The 18711-nt window shown below is 36.4% G+C and overlaps 1 protein-coding gene across 1 annotated transcript in view; it reads left to right on the top strand.

Moving 5' to 3' along the window:
* The window catches only part of LOC107728218 (pappalysin-1-like), a 117303-nt gene extending 98889 nt beyond the window's left edge, over positions 1-18414 (top strand). The window contains exons 22-24 of the mRNA XM_016538319.1: positions 2995-3066; positions 5565-5663; positions 16766-18414. Coding sequence (XP_016393805.1) covers positions 2995-3066; positions 5565-5663; positions 16766-16870 — 276 coding nt within the window. The 3' untranslated portion in view covers positions 16871-18414. The remainder of the gene's footprint in view (positions 1-2994; positions 3067-5564; positions 5664-16765) is intronic.
* The last annotated feature ends 297 nt before the right edge of the window (positions 18415-18711 follow it).

The raw sequence follows: 18711 nt of genomic DNA, 5'->3' as shown, positions 1-18711 counted from the left end.
AAAACACACCTGATGCGAATTCTTTGCTCTTCATTTTCTATAAGCAGAGTTAACAGACCCTGTTGTATTTTCTTGTAATTTATTAAAAGAAGGTACACCGCCATCTTGTGCCGACTAAACTGACTTGAACACACCTGACATAGTAATTACGACTTGTCAACTCGTAAGTACGAACGTCCCAGGAGGACTTGAACGCAGCATAACTAGCGAAGCTTAATGACTATCCTAGGACAACACACTAATCATGCTAGAAACATGTTAGCAACATGCCAGTCATGCTAGAAACATGCTAACAATGTGTTAATCATGCTAAAAACATTCTAGCAACAAGCCAATCATTCTAGAAAAATGCTAATCATGCTATCAACATGTTAATAATGTTAAAAACATGCTAATCATGCTAGCAACATGCTATCATGTTAGAAAGATGTTATCAATGTGTTAATATTGTTAAAACATGTTAAAAACATGGTAATCATGTTTGAAACGTGTTAACAAAAAGGCTAACCATGCTAGAAAGATGGTAGCAACATGTTAATCATGTTAGAAATACATCAACATGCTATTCATGCTAGAAACATGCTAGCAACACAGTAATCATGCAATAAACATGCTAGTGGCATGCTAACAACATGCTAATCATGTGAAAATATGCTAGCAACATTCTAATCACACTAGCAACATGTAAGCAACATGTTTAATGCTAAAACATGCTAATCATGCTAGAAACATGTTAGTAACATTCTAATCATATTAACAAAATGTTAAGTAAAACATGCTAGCAACATGTTGAAAACATGCTATTCATGCTAACAACTTGTTAACAGCATTCTTATCATGCAAGCAACATGCTAATCAGGATAAACATGCTAGCAACATGTTGAAAACATGTTAAATTATGCTAGCAATGTGCTAGCAACATCTAATCTATGCATCTGAACTTTTTAACTTAAAGCTTTTATAACTGCTTACTAACTTTCTCAAGCCAATTTAACAGTTTGTTCACAAAGATTACTCATCTAGTTTTTTATAATATTAATGAAATAAAACACCAATTAAGTGTGCTTAAGGAGAGTACACTTGACTATGTTTAAAGTGTGTTTTGTTTAATAATGTCAAATTAAAAGTTTAAATTGCATCTTCAAAGCATGACAAAAGATTATATATTTGATGTGCTGACTAACATACTAAAGAACATGTACTTGATTATAATTTAAACTAGTGTTTTAATCAATATTACATTTAGAGTTTATAAATATTTAAATGTACTAAATTGCATTTTCATCATTACAAATGTGTAACTACAAATATATTTAAATACATACTTTAATATAAATATTTGCATATTAGACACATATTTTTTAAATACATCATTTAAAAATAAATTACATTAAAGTATATTTTACCATAAATGCTAGTCAGTACATTCAGCAGTACACTTTAACTATATTTCAAAGACAATAGAAGAAATTATGAAATTACATATAAAGATGTTCTTAAGTCCTACTTAAGTGGGTGGGTGCACTGGATGACATGAGAAGAGGCAGGTGTTTTGTGTGTGTATGTGTTACTGGGACAGGGATTGTTTGGGATCTGTGGAGGTCATACAGTCTTTTACTTTTGGCCAGCCTCACTGGACCCTTGAGGTTTTTTTTTCTTTCTTTTTCTCAAGAGCATGTGTTAATGACCATCTATGTGAACACGTCTCTCTCTGTACAGCACCTATAATATCTCGCCTTAACTAGATGACAAAGATGCTGGAAACAGTCGTAACTTATGTGGTCACACAATTATACATGTTTTGAAACTGGTAACATTTCACAAGATGTTGAAATTGAATGGGTTCCTGATTTATTTATTTTTTTCCAAAGTTGGCCAGAGCTGAGAGACTTAAGGTGAACATTCCTTGGCTTTTTTGTGTTTTGTTTAATAATGTCAAATTAAAAGTTTAAATTGCATCTTCAAAGCATGACAAAAGATTATATATTTGATGTGCTGACTAACATACTAAAGAACATGTACTTGATTATAATTTAAACTAGTGTTTTAATCAATATTACATTTAGAGTTTATAAATATTTAAATGTACTAAATTGCATTTTCATCATTACAAATGTGTAACTACAAATATATTTAAATACATACTTTAATATAAATATTTGCATATTAGACACATATTTTTTAAATACATCATTTAAAAATAAATTACATTAAAGTATATTTTACCATAAATGCTAGTCAGTACATTCAGCAGTACACTTTAACTATATTTCAAAGACAATAGAAGAAATTATGAAATTACATATAAAGATGTTCTTAAGTCCTACTTAAGTGGGTGGGTGCACTGGAGAGTTATTCACAATAAGACAGAAATGTGCATTAAAAGACAATACATAGGGGTTCCTCTTGATTAAATCCAATAAAGTGTTACGTATGCTAATACTTCCAACAGTACTCTGCATTTATTGCATTGGCATGTAAAACCTACAGAATCCTCTCCACGTTCAGCTTATGTATTAGCACTATAGTGAACCCTTCCCCAGCTGTGTGAAGTTCTTCAGTGTTTTCTGTTCATCCAATCAGATCCAAAATGCACCGGAAATGGTAAGAGTGAAACTCTACATGCAGGGCCTAAAATTAACACTCGCCAAGTGCCAAATGTGAGTAAAAATCAGCGTTGGCGAGTCCATGTAACAGTGCCAGTCGCCAGTTGGCGGATACAATGTTTACGAATGATAACAATGCAATGAAGTGAAAACAGCAGTCAGTTTTTAAAAAGATTTGCTGTTTCTGACATAAGCGAATAAATTTTTTTTTTTTTTTTGGTTGGCAAGTGGAGGGAACAGAACACTTACAGTAACTGAGTGCCATTGTGTGTCAATTTCCAGACGCAAACACAGGGATTGGTGCTGACTTTGTGATGGCAATGGTGCATCAAAATCGCATGCTCTGCTTGTCTTTCTGAAAACCTCTTTCTTTCGTTCCTCTTTTCAGCACATAGTCTGCACCATGGGCCTGAAGTGGTACCCCCATCCGGAAGTTCTGCGCTGCATAAAAGGATGTGAGGTAAGACATCCGGATAACCATCCATATCCTCTCAAATGGCTCTCTATCCTCCCTTCCCTCCCTCACTGGCAACACTCTTGCCTTGACCTCCATTTGCAGAGGCCCAAGAAGATTTATGAAGATGTAGAGGAACTCTACACTGAAGTCAGTACATGTCCAAGTGACTGTGATGTTCAGTGCTCCTCCTATCTTTCTGTTTCCCCCTCTGTGCTTGTCGATACCTGTCACTTGGTGCAATATTTTTGTAGTATAGACTGGCATATCTACAAATGTTTTAAGTAACTCTCATCTACACCATACGTCCCCTTTCTTGTTTGATAAGAAGGGGTCTGACAATAAAAAGGTTCAGTTAACCAATTTCTTCCACATAAGAAAGAAAAGAATGCTTTGGGAAATCATAATTATGAGTTAAAAAGTTGGAAGTGTGAAAGTCGTAAGGCTTACTAAAGTAACCTAAACTGACCTACGGCTTTCTGTCATAATTATATTACAATGTCATGGTTATATCTCATAATTGTGACTTAGTATTTCATAATTACAACTTTGTTTCTCATAATTTTGACTTTCAAAATTTTGAGATACTAAGTCATAATTATGTGATAAAGTTGAATTATGACAAAGCCAAATTCTCATAATTGTGACTTTTTTGTTTCTCTCATAATTTTGACTTTGGATTCATCTTTTTTTTTCTCATTTTGATTTAGTGTCTTATCATTTTAACTTTTTTAATCCCATAATTCTGATTTAGTATGACATAACTTTAACTTTTTTCATAATTGTGACTTACTGTTATTATTCTGACTTTTTATCTCATAATTATGACGCATCATCACATAATTTTTACTTTTTATCTTGTAATTGACAAATTAACTCATTTTGACTTTTTGTCTAATATTTTTTTTTGTCTCATAATTATGACTTAGTATTTTTTCTTTTTGACTTAGTATCTCATCATTTTGACTTTTTATCTCATAATTATGACTGATATATTTTTGCCTGTCATAATTTTGACTTTGTATCTCATAATTTATACTTTTTTGTATCATATTTATATGTTTATTTTTCTCAATGTCTACATTGTTATAATAATGACTTGCTATGTCTTAATTTTGACTTTTTATCTCATAATTGTGACTTGGTATCTCATAGTTTTGACATTTTAAATCATAAATTTGAATTAGTATTACATCATTTCAACGTTTTGTCATATTCATGACTTGTGTTATAATTATAATTTACCAACGGTTCTAATAACTTTTACCTGAGAAGATTTTTCTGCTTCATTTCGGAAGATTAACTTTTCCCTTCTTTATTCTTCATAACCCGAGAATGCAGCGACACATACCTGGGGTTACGCCGTCTAAACTGTGCAGTGAAGTATAGTTTGAAAGGCTGCGCGTTCGGCTGTACGCATACGCTGAGCCACTTCAGACAGCGCACCAGTAGCGCTTCAACTCACGAAAACACACACAATTATGTCAAAATTTCAACGTTTTGTCATATTCATGACTTGTGTTATAATTATAATTTACCAAAGCATGATTTATTATTTTTCTTTCTTTCTTTCTTTCTTTCTTTCTTTCTTTCGTGGCAGAAATGGCCTTGCATACTAGCCTGTGAGGTACTGTCCAAGCACAGAACTGGGAAACTTTTTTTTATTATAAAGTCTAATTATCTGATACTAGACCCTTATCATTCATAAATACATGCACAAAATCACAACGTGATCACAAGACTAACGTGATTTTGTTAAGAACTTGTGTGAGCTTGTTTGTACAGTAATCACATATATAATATAGTTTATATGAAGATTGTTTTAAAATCACTTCAATTAAAAGTTTTTATATATTTCAGATCAATTTTATCATGTCACCGGCCATTGGCAGGTGTGGCAAAAAGTTAGTTTTAGGCCCTGTATGTACTGTGTATATATATATATATATATATATTGTAGGATTGGACATGTTGAAGTACAACTCGGGTCACTTTGGATGAAAGTAAATACATCTGCATGCTGTTGATTAACAGAGCATTTTCATCACAAAATAATTTAAAATAGGCTTTAATATGTTAAGAAAGTCTATAAAATGTAGTAAGCGTAGACATATTTATTTGACACAAATTAAAACGAGATTGTGAAGAAGAAAATGGCAATATCTTCAATAGGATGCACTGCACTAAAGGAACAGTTCACCTCAAAATTAGTTTTGTCAACTTTTTTTTCAACCCATGTGTCCTTTAAAGCAATATAAAAGTTGCCCCTGCAAACATAAGATATAATGAAAAATTAATGTAACAATTTTAACAGTACATTTTTTTTTCTTCAAAATGGTGGGTGTTGGAGAAGTTGACCCATCATCCTTGAGTAATCCATGGCCACACTTATGACATATAAGCCTAGAAGCAATGAAGCACTGAATATATTTGTATATCATATACAGTATCTCTCCATTTCTCCTGTTAGTGGTGCTCTGAGTTTCTCTCTGTTTTTGTCTCAGCCTTTCATGGGTGACAATTACTGTGATGCCATCAACAACAGAGCCTACTGCAACTACGATGGAGGCGACTGCTGCCATTCCACTGTCAAGACTAAGAAGGTACCGTACATGTCTGCAATGTTGCTCTTCACTTATATATATATATATATCATGTGTCCATTTATGTATGTCTAAATTTAAAACCTTACCAAGTCTGACTAAATTTAGAGATGGAAGTCACTGACAAGCATGAGATTCTAGATATTACCACTGACCATCTGACTCTTATTGCACACAAGAATGGCAAACACTTTCTGGCAAGCTCTAATCTGATTGGCTGCCTTTACATAATTTCTTGGGCTCAGGATACACAGGTATTTATCAGTATGCCTGGAAACAAAGTTGTGTTTACAAAGTATCAGGTTGTTATGATGACTGCTTCTGAGAAACTAATCCCTGGATTTAGCCATGTCTGCCAGGTTAGTGGCATGCCGTTTTTAAAAGCTATTCAGTGTTTTCTTTTATAGATTTTTTCACATTCCGATTTTCCACAATTTATTTTTATTTTTTTTCACAATTTGCACAATTAGTCATGGACTGGATTGCAGTTGAATGCATTTATTTATTTATTTTTCACAATTTTCACAATTAGTCATGGACTGGATTGCAGTTGAATTATTTATTTATTTATTTATTTTTATTGTTTTTACACTTTTATCTATGTCTATTATTATGTTAAAATCTAATGCAGATAAACCTGCTCCTAAACCATTTTGTAAAAAACAAACAATGATCAGTGAGTTTATATTTCATCCTTCGTCACTTGTAGTTTTTAGCAGGAGACAGACAACAACCAAAATTACATATTTATTACACTTTTATCTATGTCTATTATTATGTTAAAATCTAATGCAGATAAACCTGCTCCTAAACCATTTTGTAAAAAACAAACAATGATCAGTGAGTTTATATTTCATCCTTCGTCACTTGTAGTTTTTAGCAGGTGACAGACAACAACCAAAATTACATATTTTTTTCCCCCTGTTCTTATAAAGTGACAACACATTCATTTAATCTTTAAAATGATGCATCCAGCCACAACAACTGACAACACATATTAACATTTGCCTGGTTTCTGGTTTCACATCCACACAGCTTATATTAAATATCAAATATCTTGGAATTGGCGTAATGCTGCATTATTTCACTTTCTGTTCAAACACTAAACAGGGCTCCAGACAAACATTTCGGAGCAGTAGCAATATTCATAAAATAATGATCATAAATTACTATTTTAATAATTGTATTTCATAAATACGTACAGTTACTAATAATATTACATATTTTGAGCTTGAGTTGGGAGACAGAAAACATAAATGTACATTCATTACCTACGGTAACACATGAAAAAAAGTGTAAACACATTTAAAGTACAAAAAGCAAAAAATAAATAATAATAATAATAATAATAATAAAAATAATATAACATTTAATATGAATATTCCATATTTCAGCTGAAAAAGCATGGCTACAGTTAGTGTTACTACAGTAAAACCATGGTAAATGATTTTACTGTAGTAACACGTTCAAAAAAATTTGGCAGATTTTTTTTTTTTTTGAGATATCAAACTCAAATATAGAACAAAACTTGTTTAGATTTAGGGCTTTGATTTTCTAGCAATTTTTGAGGTCAACATATTTATAAAATATAAATCTTGCAAATTTTTTTTATTTTTTATTGTTATAAATTAAAACCTTTTTTTTTTTTTTTTCACTTTTTAAAAACTTTTTTACTTCAGCAATAATTTGACATGGGTCTTCTTTAAAATGAAACCAAACTTAAGTCTGTACTCCCAAGCTTTAAGCTTTTATGACAGTTATTTGACATGGACATTTTTGTCCTCTAAGGACCTCAGAGTATCTTTTTTTAAATTGACGCACAAGGGTTAAACTAGTTTAAATCACCGATACATTTGGGTTTTGTAACAGAAAATTATGGGATAAATTCAAGCGCTTCTCACTGGATATCACCGTTTATGGTGTTGCATAATTGAGATCGGTCCGCTAGCAAACGCACCTGCTTTGAGCTCGCGCTGCACTGTATACTGGGCTGGGCTGAGCTGAGAAATTCTCCTTGCTATGCAGTTCAAACAAGTATCGCAACAGAAAGGGCAGCACTTATCAATTGTGCAACTTGGTAGTGGAACCAGTGCACAGGCAGGAAAAAAAACAACAACTATTTAATTGCAGTCTGGAGATGTTTTGAATCATTTTCTGTATTGGTGAAATGTAAGTGTTCGATGACACCAAAGAACATTGACCACACTAAAAGTAAAATGTTTGCGAAACAGGCACAGCCATTCAGAACATATTTGCACAGCTACAATATTCTGAATTGTCATTTGTCTGTGAGAAAAAAGTGGCAGGTTTTTAGTTATCGCTGTCCTTACTCTCAAATTCACTCATCATACAGGATCATTTCTTTTGCTTGTCAACTTTGTGCTTTATCATCTCGTGTGCCCATGCATGAGGTTAATTAGCAGACTTAGCAATTACTTTTCTTTTCCAGGCCGCTCTGAGCTGTCTCTTGGCTTTCTCCTTGTCATCGTCTTAAATATTTGGCAAATGGTCAGCGTGTGAGTGTATGAACGGCGATGATTCATTGAATCCAGTCTACAAGAGGATGCTTTTTGGGAATTTCACAATATGCAGCCTACGTCATTGAGCAGACAGAGATCTTAGCGGGAGTTGACCATGCGCCAGTGTTGATAGAAGGTTAAATTGTTCTGAAACCATAAGCCAGATAGCTGCTGCATCCTTCCTTTTGATAGTATGTCACACAGTTGCCAGAGGAACGACAGCGGGATGGGACAAGATAAAGTAATTTTTTGATGAGCTAGATAATTTTGGTTCTGTGGCATTGCTTCGTAACAGCATCAGTTTAGCTAAATATATATCAGCAGGGTTTTGCAAATCATCCTGTCTCTGGAAATTGCCAGAGTTTAGGGAAGAGCTGTAGAAAATGACTATGAAAGAACCAATCGTATTGAGATTGCCGGAGTTGGATGAGTTGTACTGTAGGCCATCTGACTGTTGGCTCCAGGAGTATCAGCACATCCATTTTGTTCCCAACGTGCACCACGTTATCTTCATCTGTTCAAATTCCCAAACTCATTCATACATTTCCTAGTCATGGCCACAAACACAAGTGCAGATCAATGGAGTTCACGCATTAGCGCACAGATAAGCGGCGGTCTGCTTTGTTACGAGCCTCTGATTTCAAATTGCACTTAACTTCTCTGCGCCATTCCTGGAGTAGGCTATTTTGAAGAGATAATCATTTGAGATAGTGTGTGACTGTTTGTTGTCCCTTGAAATTTGCTCCTAGTCATCCCCACAAAGAACTTTTGTAACCTCACCACCTGATTTTCATTTATCTCAAGAACAGTTGAGGGTTGTGAGGAAAAATTAGCTGAAATGTTGAAGAGCTGAAAACGGTAAGACCGATATATGTTTGTCAAAAAATTGTTTCATACTGAAAATCACAGTAGAGTAGCAACACAATTTGAGGTTTAGAAGGACTGCGGAGATTTCATTAGAAACAGAATTGACAGATATTATGGCAGGGTCTGTGTACGGAGTAAGGTTTTAATTTAGCCAGTTGCTGGGTTAAAAACGACAGCTGGTTGAATATTGCACCAATATAGATTGGGTTGTCAGCCCAAATATTTGGTTATTTTAAACCAGTGCTACAGTAGGAATGAATTATCCATATATTTGATTTGATTCATTCCCGGGTCAGTATTTGAAAGCTACAGTACAAGAACATCACAGGTTGTGATGGGCGCTTTCGAAACACTGCTTCATGAAGCTTTGAAACCTTCACTAATCATCATCGTTTCAAGTGATTTGGAGAGCGAATCAAACATCCAAAGTCACATGGTGTCAGTAAACAAGGCTTCTTTATGTCATAACTGTTTCAAAATGTTTTCGAAATTGTGTTGCATTTACACTGTTCTGACCAGTAGGCGTCACCAACATGTGGCGTTTCAAGCGCATCGGGAAAGCAAATCATTTTTCCGAAATTTAAATTGGTTCAATTGATTCAAAGTTTCAAAAAGCCACAGATGCTGTAGGTAAATGTGGCAGCGGAGCTTACCACGAAACCAGTCAGGAATTACACTGCTAAGTTGAGTTCCACAAACCTTCAGTATACAAAAGTCCTATATTTTCAAAACAGATGACACAGAAAGTTACGTTCATTTGCAGTTATGTGAGTCTAGATGCTGGGACCATTCTGAGGTGTCTTTCACGTACAACAAATCACTGCTTAACCACCATAGTACAATGCATCATTGAAAAAAAATGAACTAGCTATTTGCAACTATTTCCCGAAACCGTACTAACATAATCATATGTCATTTCAACCACATTGGTTAAACAACACAGGACTGTAGTTAATGATGTCACATGCAGGTTTTGGAGTAATAAATGAATCAATTCAAGATCACAATTAATGTCAGATTATTATAGTTAATTTGCACGAAACAACAGAAAGCTGTTCATTTTTTAAATCAGTTTTACTTGCAGTATGTAATTGGTGTACACTTTACTCACACAGGCTATACAGTATATGCAGTTCATTCAGTCAACAGCTTTTTCCACAAAGTAATTTATCCGAAATGCTTCTGTAATAAACATGCCATCTGGGGACTGCATCTCTTCTTTTGATTTCTGATTCAGTGAGTTCATTCAGTGAAGAATTCGTCAGACTGATTCAAACTTGAGTGAAACTGATTTTTGTTTTCTTGATTTGGACTACACTGGTGCTGTGTTGATTTTTGCATGCAGCTTGCACAAAATACAAGCGATACTCTGAAATCTGTTCATTTCAATGTGACTCTTCACCTGATTATTTTCATACAATAACGTTTCATAATATGAAACAGCTTCATAATACAGAGATAAATGCATAGTCATAGCATAGACTGATTTTTGGTCTTGACGGCTAAGCCTCTTGCATGACTCTAATAAATAAACAAAAGAACATTTTAAAAAATGACAAATGCAGAACAATTCTTTTTTTTTTCTTATGTGTTATTGTTGACTCAGCCAGACTCTTGGCCATGTTCTCGACAATAATGACAAAGCACACAAAAACAAAGTGGTGCCAGCAATGCCTGCAATGAGGTCTGTCTCTCTTTGGGTCCTCTCTGTGGCCATGATGCCTGTTGGAAAAAAAAAAAAAACAGCATATGCTGGTTAGGTATGTTTTGAAGCATGGCAGCTAGTTTGAGCTGGTTTAAGCTGGTCCTTAGTTGGTCATGAGCTGGATTAAGCTGGTAATGTGCTGGTCCTATGCAACTAGCTCATGTTCCGGACCAGCTCATAACCAGCTTCTAACCAGCTCAGGACCAACTAAGGACCAGGTTGAATCAGCTCAAACCAGCTGCCATGCTTCAAAACATACCTAACAGGGATGACCCCAAAGCAAAGGAAGCCAAGGCACTTCCCTGCTGCCTGTGTGTTTGTTTGCCTTCCTTATCTCACCCTGTCGTGCTCACTTTATCCCAGCTCCCCGTCATGTTCTCTGAAAGTTTTGCATATTAAGACGTTCTGGATGACTGGCTGTGTATTATTCCTGTCAGGGACTTTGAAGGTGCGAGTCAAACTGCATCTCAGGTCACTGCAGTATGCTTTACTAATCACTACAAGCTGTTGGCATGAGGAAGGAGGCCAGTGGGCATATTAGGGCAACGGAAGAGAGAGCCTTTGGTTTTCTTTACAAGAGATTTCTTTCTGGCAGAGGATGGGAGGTTTTAAAGTCAAAAGTTAAGTTTTCGATTATTTTCACCTCTCAAGGTCGGTGATTTAGAAAGAGTTAACCTTGAAATGTTAGATGATCAGTTTCACCTCGCTGATGACTTTTTCTTTTGATCAAATGGAGGGTTAGAGGTTTCAACAAACCCCTAGCCATTAAACTTTAAACTAGCCATTATTTATTTTTATTTTTTCATTTTGGCTGTTGTTGTGATTTGCAGTGCAATAAAGTTCCCTTTTATCTGCAAACACTGAATACTGGACTTGATACTTGATTGTTAAGTCATGTGTACACAGATGTAGAAATCAAGCGTAGCGTTAGTTCTGGCAGGTCACGTTAGTCAAGCTCGTATCAGCTGACTCTCAGCTGATCCCCATCTACCTATAGGAATACGACACCTATATAAGCATTCATATATAAGGTCCCTCAGTGTTATCAGCAGTTTTTGCATTGCTCAATAGCTAATTACCCTTCTCCATCCCCAGCTCCTCCTCTGTCAGTCAGGATTAAGCCTTCTGATTATCCTTTGAATCAGACTAATTCTAAAATGTGTACATACAATTAACAATAATTCAACAATAACAATAATTAAAGTTCAATTAATGAACTTTAACAATATCTGCAATACATTTATGTTGGTTCTGTTCTGTTTATAATTGTCAATCATCTTATATATATATATATATATATATATATATATATATACAGTATATCCCAGCAGTGATGAACTTCAGCCATTTGTTTTTGGACCATCAGATGTATGCTGTATGGGTGCTGTATGGTGTGCTTCATTATTGTATTTATTGATTGATTGATTTGTGTATTTGTTTTTTCTAGAGCTTTAAAGTTTAATGAGAAGAGGTAGGAAGGGTCTTAAGTTTAATAGTCTAATTTTAAAAACACTTGTGTTTTGGATCACAACAGACTTGTTTTCGTAGAGAACTGAGCCTTTTATTGAACAAATGACCTAAACCAACTAATGAGTCCATGAAGCTTTGAAGCCATTGATCTAGCCGTTTATGAATGACTATATTTACTGTAGAATTGTTCAACTGAAGACATGAAGTCCAGAGTCCAGAAGTCTGAGACCACTGGTGAATTACCCTTATTATTGGTTACCCTTTATTTTAGGGTGTCCTTATAACACTGTAAAAAGGTCACCAATTAGAAAACTGCTTTTTTTTTTTTTTTAAATTGCATGAAAAGCTTATTTAATAATATACATAAAATAATCAAACCACCAAATTCAGAGTCTCGGTGGCCTTTTAAGATAACTGAGGGACAACCCGAATCCAGTAGGTTCTTGTTTGCATTCCCAACTCTCAATACCATGCCAAGTAATACATGTAAAGGGGGAAACTCCTCCGGGGGCCAACCCGCAGTCGTGGCTGTAGCAAATGTGTGTCTCTTAAGTTTTTATAAGACGTAATTATCAACGCACGTTGGTTGCCCTGCAAAGTTTATGGCTATGAAACCATATCTCCAAATGAGCTTTGCAGTTTTCCAAATTCTTTCCTTTAATCTTGGCTGTTTTAGGGAAAAGTGGCAAAGAAGTGCCAGCCGTGCAAGATTGGGGCAAGATTGCTGTTTCTGCAGCAAAAATGAGGGTGAGAGAGTTTTTTGAGACTTCGAAAACGTTTTCCCTATCGAGGCTGAGACTGAAGGCTATGCCTCCCGTGATTCCACTTTCCACAGGTTTAATGGCCTGAGCACACGAGTGCAGTTTGGACTGAAGGAAAACGTGTTGTAAATACATCAACTAGACCAATATGAATAATCAGAATAAACAATTTGTCTGCCAAGTAGTATAGTTCATTAGCCTAACTGAAGTCTATTTACATTTGACAAGCTACGCAGCAACTTAAAATATTAATAAAGAATATGTGGTCACAGATCAGTTAATTGCGATTAAGACCGATATGAAAAGCACTGTTAATTGATTAGGTCCCTTACTATATACAGAGAAAAAAATTAATAAATCCAACAGGTCATTTGGAAGTGAAAAAGAACAATTGTACAAAATGGTTACATTGTAAGTGCACATACTGTAAAATAAAGTGAGTTCTGATTTGACTTGTTCTGCTCATTGGACAGTAAACTTGATTCATGTAAAATCACAGTTATGTTTAGAGTTCCTTCTGGTGAATCTGTCGCACCCAGTTAATTTTTGCAAAAAGAATGCAGTCTGTTCTTATAAATTTAGAGTTAGACCATGTTTTGTAATAATACAGTGGATCTGGACTTGTTCTTGCATTCAGACAACTTCTAGAACGCATTCATCAAATGACAGCCTGTGTCTGACCTAACTACATCACGTTAAGCCTGATTACAGTTGTTAGAAATTACTTGAAGAATTTACTCAATATATTTGAGAGTATTGAACTTGCATTTACAGTGCAAACCAAATTAACCTCTTATTAGAGAAATTATCCTAAAATAACAGGAGCAAAACAAATTGCTGTTGCTTCTCAAAGAGTATATAAAAGGCATTCAAATTCTCTCAGTTTTGAATGCAATAAATCACGGTCTTACAAATGACGTGACATACGGCTGAGCCTCAGTGCAGACCAGCATTATGCTGTGGTGTTTTGAAAAGCTCTGTCTGTGCCCCGATCCCCAGCCCCCTCATACTATTTCCCTTCAACTGCAATATGACACATGCATGTGCTCTACAGAGGTGGGGGGTCGTGTGCCATGACGTACATGGTCTGTCAGGGAACGTGTGTGTGTGTGTTCTGGACTGGCCTCTGCCCCATGCTGACATTCCCAGCCACCATCGATGAGCCCCAGATGTGGCAGCTGGTCCCGCCACCCTTAGGGTCAAGGGCAGAGGAAACCATGGCAAATTTGCCACCCACATCTTAGTCCGATGGTGAGATAAGGAAAGGGTGCTAAATGAGAACTGTGAAAGGTTGCATGTCGTGAGATGGAAGAGAAGGAAATGGGAAGTTTGAGAAAGAGATTATTTAAAGTACTAGAGGAAAAATGGAAGTGTGCACCTTCTTCGGGGTGCTTGATACCGATTGCCTGCTGGAAAAAAAAAAAAACAGCCCTAGCTGGTGTCCCTGTCTTAAAGAGCTGGTTAGGTTGGTCTATTTGATGGGTTTAGAGGGTTTTGGGGCACTTGTCAGCTGGACAGGATGGGAAGCCAGCCTGGTCAGTAAACTACCATAGGTTTTTTTTGTTTGTTTGTTTCTTTCAGTAAGGTTAACAAAAGACAGAAAAATGAATGTGTTCAAATGAGAGGGAAGGCACACGTTGAACAGGAAATGGCATGCAGGTCAATGACGGCTGGTTTTGATATGTGTCCGGTTCATGCTTGTAAAAGCTTCACAGGTAAGAGGCTCTGGAGAGACTAAGTTCTGCTCACACAAACACGTTTTGTTTTCATTAATTAGTAATACATGTCATTTCTGTCTGGAGAACTGCACTACACTACAAAAAGCTTGTTCTTCATCATTTTTTTTTCTTGTTAGCCAGCACACATATCTATACATCCTTACATTTGTTTTAGAAGCATGTAAGAAATACTGCTGCTGCACATATATCATATATGAAACAACCCCCATGTATAACATACAATAAATTACTCCATAGCATCTATACAGGTGGAGCTGGGGAAGGTGGAGGGTTTCTGAAGCGTGCTGCAACTGCTACAGCAAACTCTAGCCAAGTATTTGAATGCTGAGCTCTTATTGGCTCTGATGTGAAAATAAACCAATCAGCTGTGTCATGTGAATGATGATAATTATATCAGAACCTATTTAGAACCTATCGGCCTGCGCCATCTAGAGTTTCATGACAGAAATTTGTATTCTAATATGCACTGTCGTCCATGGAAGAACTGTATATCAGTCCATTCCTCCAGGTAACTGAAACCGACGCTAGTTATATGACTCTCGTATAACACTACAGACTCGCTGTCTCTTGTTTCATAATGCAAATTACACCGTCTTCCAGATGTTGATTGTAGTGAAGATTACTACAGTGAAATTAAATATTATTGTAATATCAGTTTCAGTGTTCATCTTGTAGCCAGGGCAATTGTTTTGTACACTGTGGTGGACTATGTTGTTTCATAGAAGAAGCTTTAAGATAATTTGTAATGGCAGTACTCCACTTACTTTACTGCAATTATTGCCATTCAAATTAGGAGCATAATCACACTAACTTAATCACAATATTCTGTTTACATTAGCTACAGTTTAAATCACATTATGAACAAGAAACCTGGTTGCAGTGTTCAAGGGAATCAACCTGTGAATGTCTCTGCAGTCAGATTTCATACTGAAGTGCCTCCACTTTGGCCTTGACTCAAACCCTCATCTGTTTTTAGGTACAAAAAGGCAGAATATTACTCCATAATCAATGTTTTGAATTAGAAAATCCACTTTGTTGTGCACCAAGATAAATTCGCATGTGAATTCATGTCATGAACAAATCAGTCTGTTCAGCCGCTGAGGCTAAGACAAATGGTTACGTGAATGCGCAAATGTGAACTGCACATATGGTCCTAGTTTTGAGCGACTGGAGATGCATTTTATCCTGAAAAGCAGCTGAGGCCCATCCCGAGGGAGGCCGCATTGCAGCAGCTGGTGTCAGTGATGCACTGCCAACTTTCAATTGTGACGTCAAGTGCCAAACAACATTCAAATTCTATTTTCAATCCCTCTAAGGGGCTCATCAATTTTTCAAGTCATTGCCAAGTCCAGACGTCATGACCAATGATGCAAGCTGTTGTTATGTTCTTAAAAATAAAGGATCTTTGTCGCAATCGATGCGCAGCTGAGGCCCATCCCGAGGGAGGCCGCATTGCAGCAGCTGGTGTCAGTGATGCACTGCCAACTTTCAATTGTGACGTCAAGTGCCAAACAACATTCAAATTCTATTTTCAATCCCTCTAAGGGGCTCATCAATTTTTCAAGTCATTGCCAAGTCCAGACGTCATAACCAATGATGCAAGCTGTTGTAATGTTCTTAAAAATAAAGGATCTTTGTTGGAATCGATGCATCTTTAACATCCATGAATCTTTCCATCCCATAAATAGTACAAAAAGGTTCTTCAGATTATTCAAATGTTATTCACATAAAGAAATAAAATGGTTATTTTAAGAACTGTTCACTGGAAGATTCTTTGGTCAACCAAAAATGGTCCTTTTATGGTCCAACACACTTGCCTGGAAGTTTCTAGCGAGTCTGAAGACCTTAATTAGCTTGTTCAGGTGGTTTTAATTAGGGTTGAAGCTGAATTCTGCAGGTCAGTGGCCTTCCAGAAACTGGTTTGGACACCCCTGTTTCGCTGGCATCACTGTGAAAACCCCTTGTGGGACCTTTATTTTAAGAGTCTACTCCAAACCTTTTGGTTTGTATGTTTTAACATGTGTTTCTTTTCTCCTTCAAGGTGATTCCGTTCCCCATGTCCTGTGACATCCGAAGAGAGTGCGCTTGCCGGGACCCCAACGCCTTGGAGAACCGAAAGGGCGAGCCCTTGCACTCACTTGGTTAAAACGCTCCACCAAGCTGGTGTGCGGACTGGGACAGGATGAGATATTCTTCCCAGAAATGCTGCTGCTTCACAGTTGTACCTCTCTTCTTATAGCTGTTCATCATTTCCATGTCCGAGTCTACCTGTTATATCTTACAGTACAGTCTTTTGGAAAAGGATCCCAATGCCAAGACCCCACAAAGGACCAAAGCTGGTTTGTGTATGCCATCTGTAGATCACTCACGACCCCTCCAAAAAATGAAGAAAAATGAAAGCAAGGCATCTCGAGGGAACTATTCTGATTTGACCAAAGCCAGAAAAAGTAGAATCAACTTTCCACTAAAATGCACTCTCTAATCCATTTAGGGGGCTTGATTTGTTTTAGTGTGTCTCAAATGTGACCTCAGTCGTCCCAGGAAGACGGTGCGTGGCGTTTCAACCCTCACCTGTGTCTCGTGTCCCTACGGAAGCAGACTGGGTTTCAAAACAAGGACGGTACGATTGGCTAGATAGCAATCACGGGCTGATTTTAAAGACTAATCAGCAATTATTGTAATGTTCCTGAAACGAAACAAATCTATCTAATATATATGCGCAATGGGGAATGGCTGCAGGTCCCGTCGCACACTATTTACGTTCTGTTACAAAATAATTGTGAATTGAGGTTTATTTAAAATGCACACCGATAGATCCGAGCATAAATATGGTAAGAATGAATTGGTTTCTTTAGCATGGCTGCTGTTGTTGCTGCTACGATTGCTGCTAATTAGTCAAACAACAGACAACAGGAATATGCAGGCCATGATCTAGTGTGTCGTCAGTCTGCCTTAACACTTACCTCTGATTAATATAACCATCAAGACCGAAGACCTCCCATTACAGCTCAGCCAGTGCTGAATTGTAACTCGTCTAGTCCGAATGCAAAACAGACACAAATTCCTGAATGTAGAGGTCATAAACCTTTTATTTTACGTAAATGCTTAGTTCACCCAAAAACTCTATCATTTACTCACCCTTTGTGTGTGTGTGTGTGTGTGTGTGTATGAAAATGCTTAAAAAATCATAAAATAAGCCCTTCATATCCATAAAATGACAGTTAAATTCAATAAAAGCATCATGAAAGTCTTCTGAAGCCACACAGGTCTTGTGTGATGAAGAGATTGAAATTAAATTGATTATTCACCGAAAATCTTTCCATCTGCTGCAGCTCCCGCATGTCATTCCTCAATCTACAAAACCCATGACATCAAAGTGTAGTATGACGTCCATATATTTCAATCTGAACGCAAACATGGAAGATATTTGTGTGCTCTGATGGAGGGGAAGATTTTCAGCAACTAAAAACAACTTAACCTTTGGCGGGTTCCTCACACAAACCCACCAGCTTCAGAAGACTGCATGAGTATTATGGACTACTGCTGTGGTACTTCTGCGGCGCTTTGCTTTATTACAGTGACCCTGATTATGTACTATGAATGGAGATGACAAATGGAGACTCTTACACAATCTTTCTAATCTCAGTGAATCTGTTGCCAGTCAAAAACGTTTTTAAGGGTAACTTACCGCACATGTGCCAACTTTTTAACCACTTGTATGTGATTTTGCCAAAAAAAAACTTAAAATAATTTAGCTTCAGCGTAATCAGAATGACTTTATATACGCAGAATGCTAATCTGAGTGAACGAGAGAAGAAGAAGAAAAAAATCACTTTAATCATTACTTTAAGAGATTGTTCACCCAAAATTGAAAATGTGCTGAAAATTACTCCCCTCAGGTCATCCAAGATGTCGATGAGTTTCTTTCTTCGTCAGATTTTGGAGAAATGTAGCATTGCATCACTTGCTGACCAATGGATCCTCTGC

This window comes from Sinocyclocheilus rhinocerous, unplaced genomic scaffold (genome assembly GCF_001515625.1).
Source record: "Sinocyclocheilus rhinocerous isolate Xijiao unplaced genomic scaffold, SAMN03320098_v1.1 scaffold1364, whole genome shotgun sequence".
Taxonomy (NCBI): domain Eukaryota; kingdom Metazoa; phylum Chordata; class Actinopteri; order Cypriniformes; family Cyprinidae; genus Sinocyclocheilus; species Sinocyclocheilus rhinocerous.
This window is presented reverse-complemented; position numbering and strand designations above follow the sequence as displayed.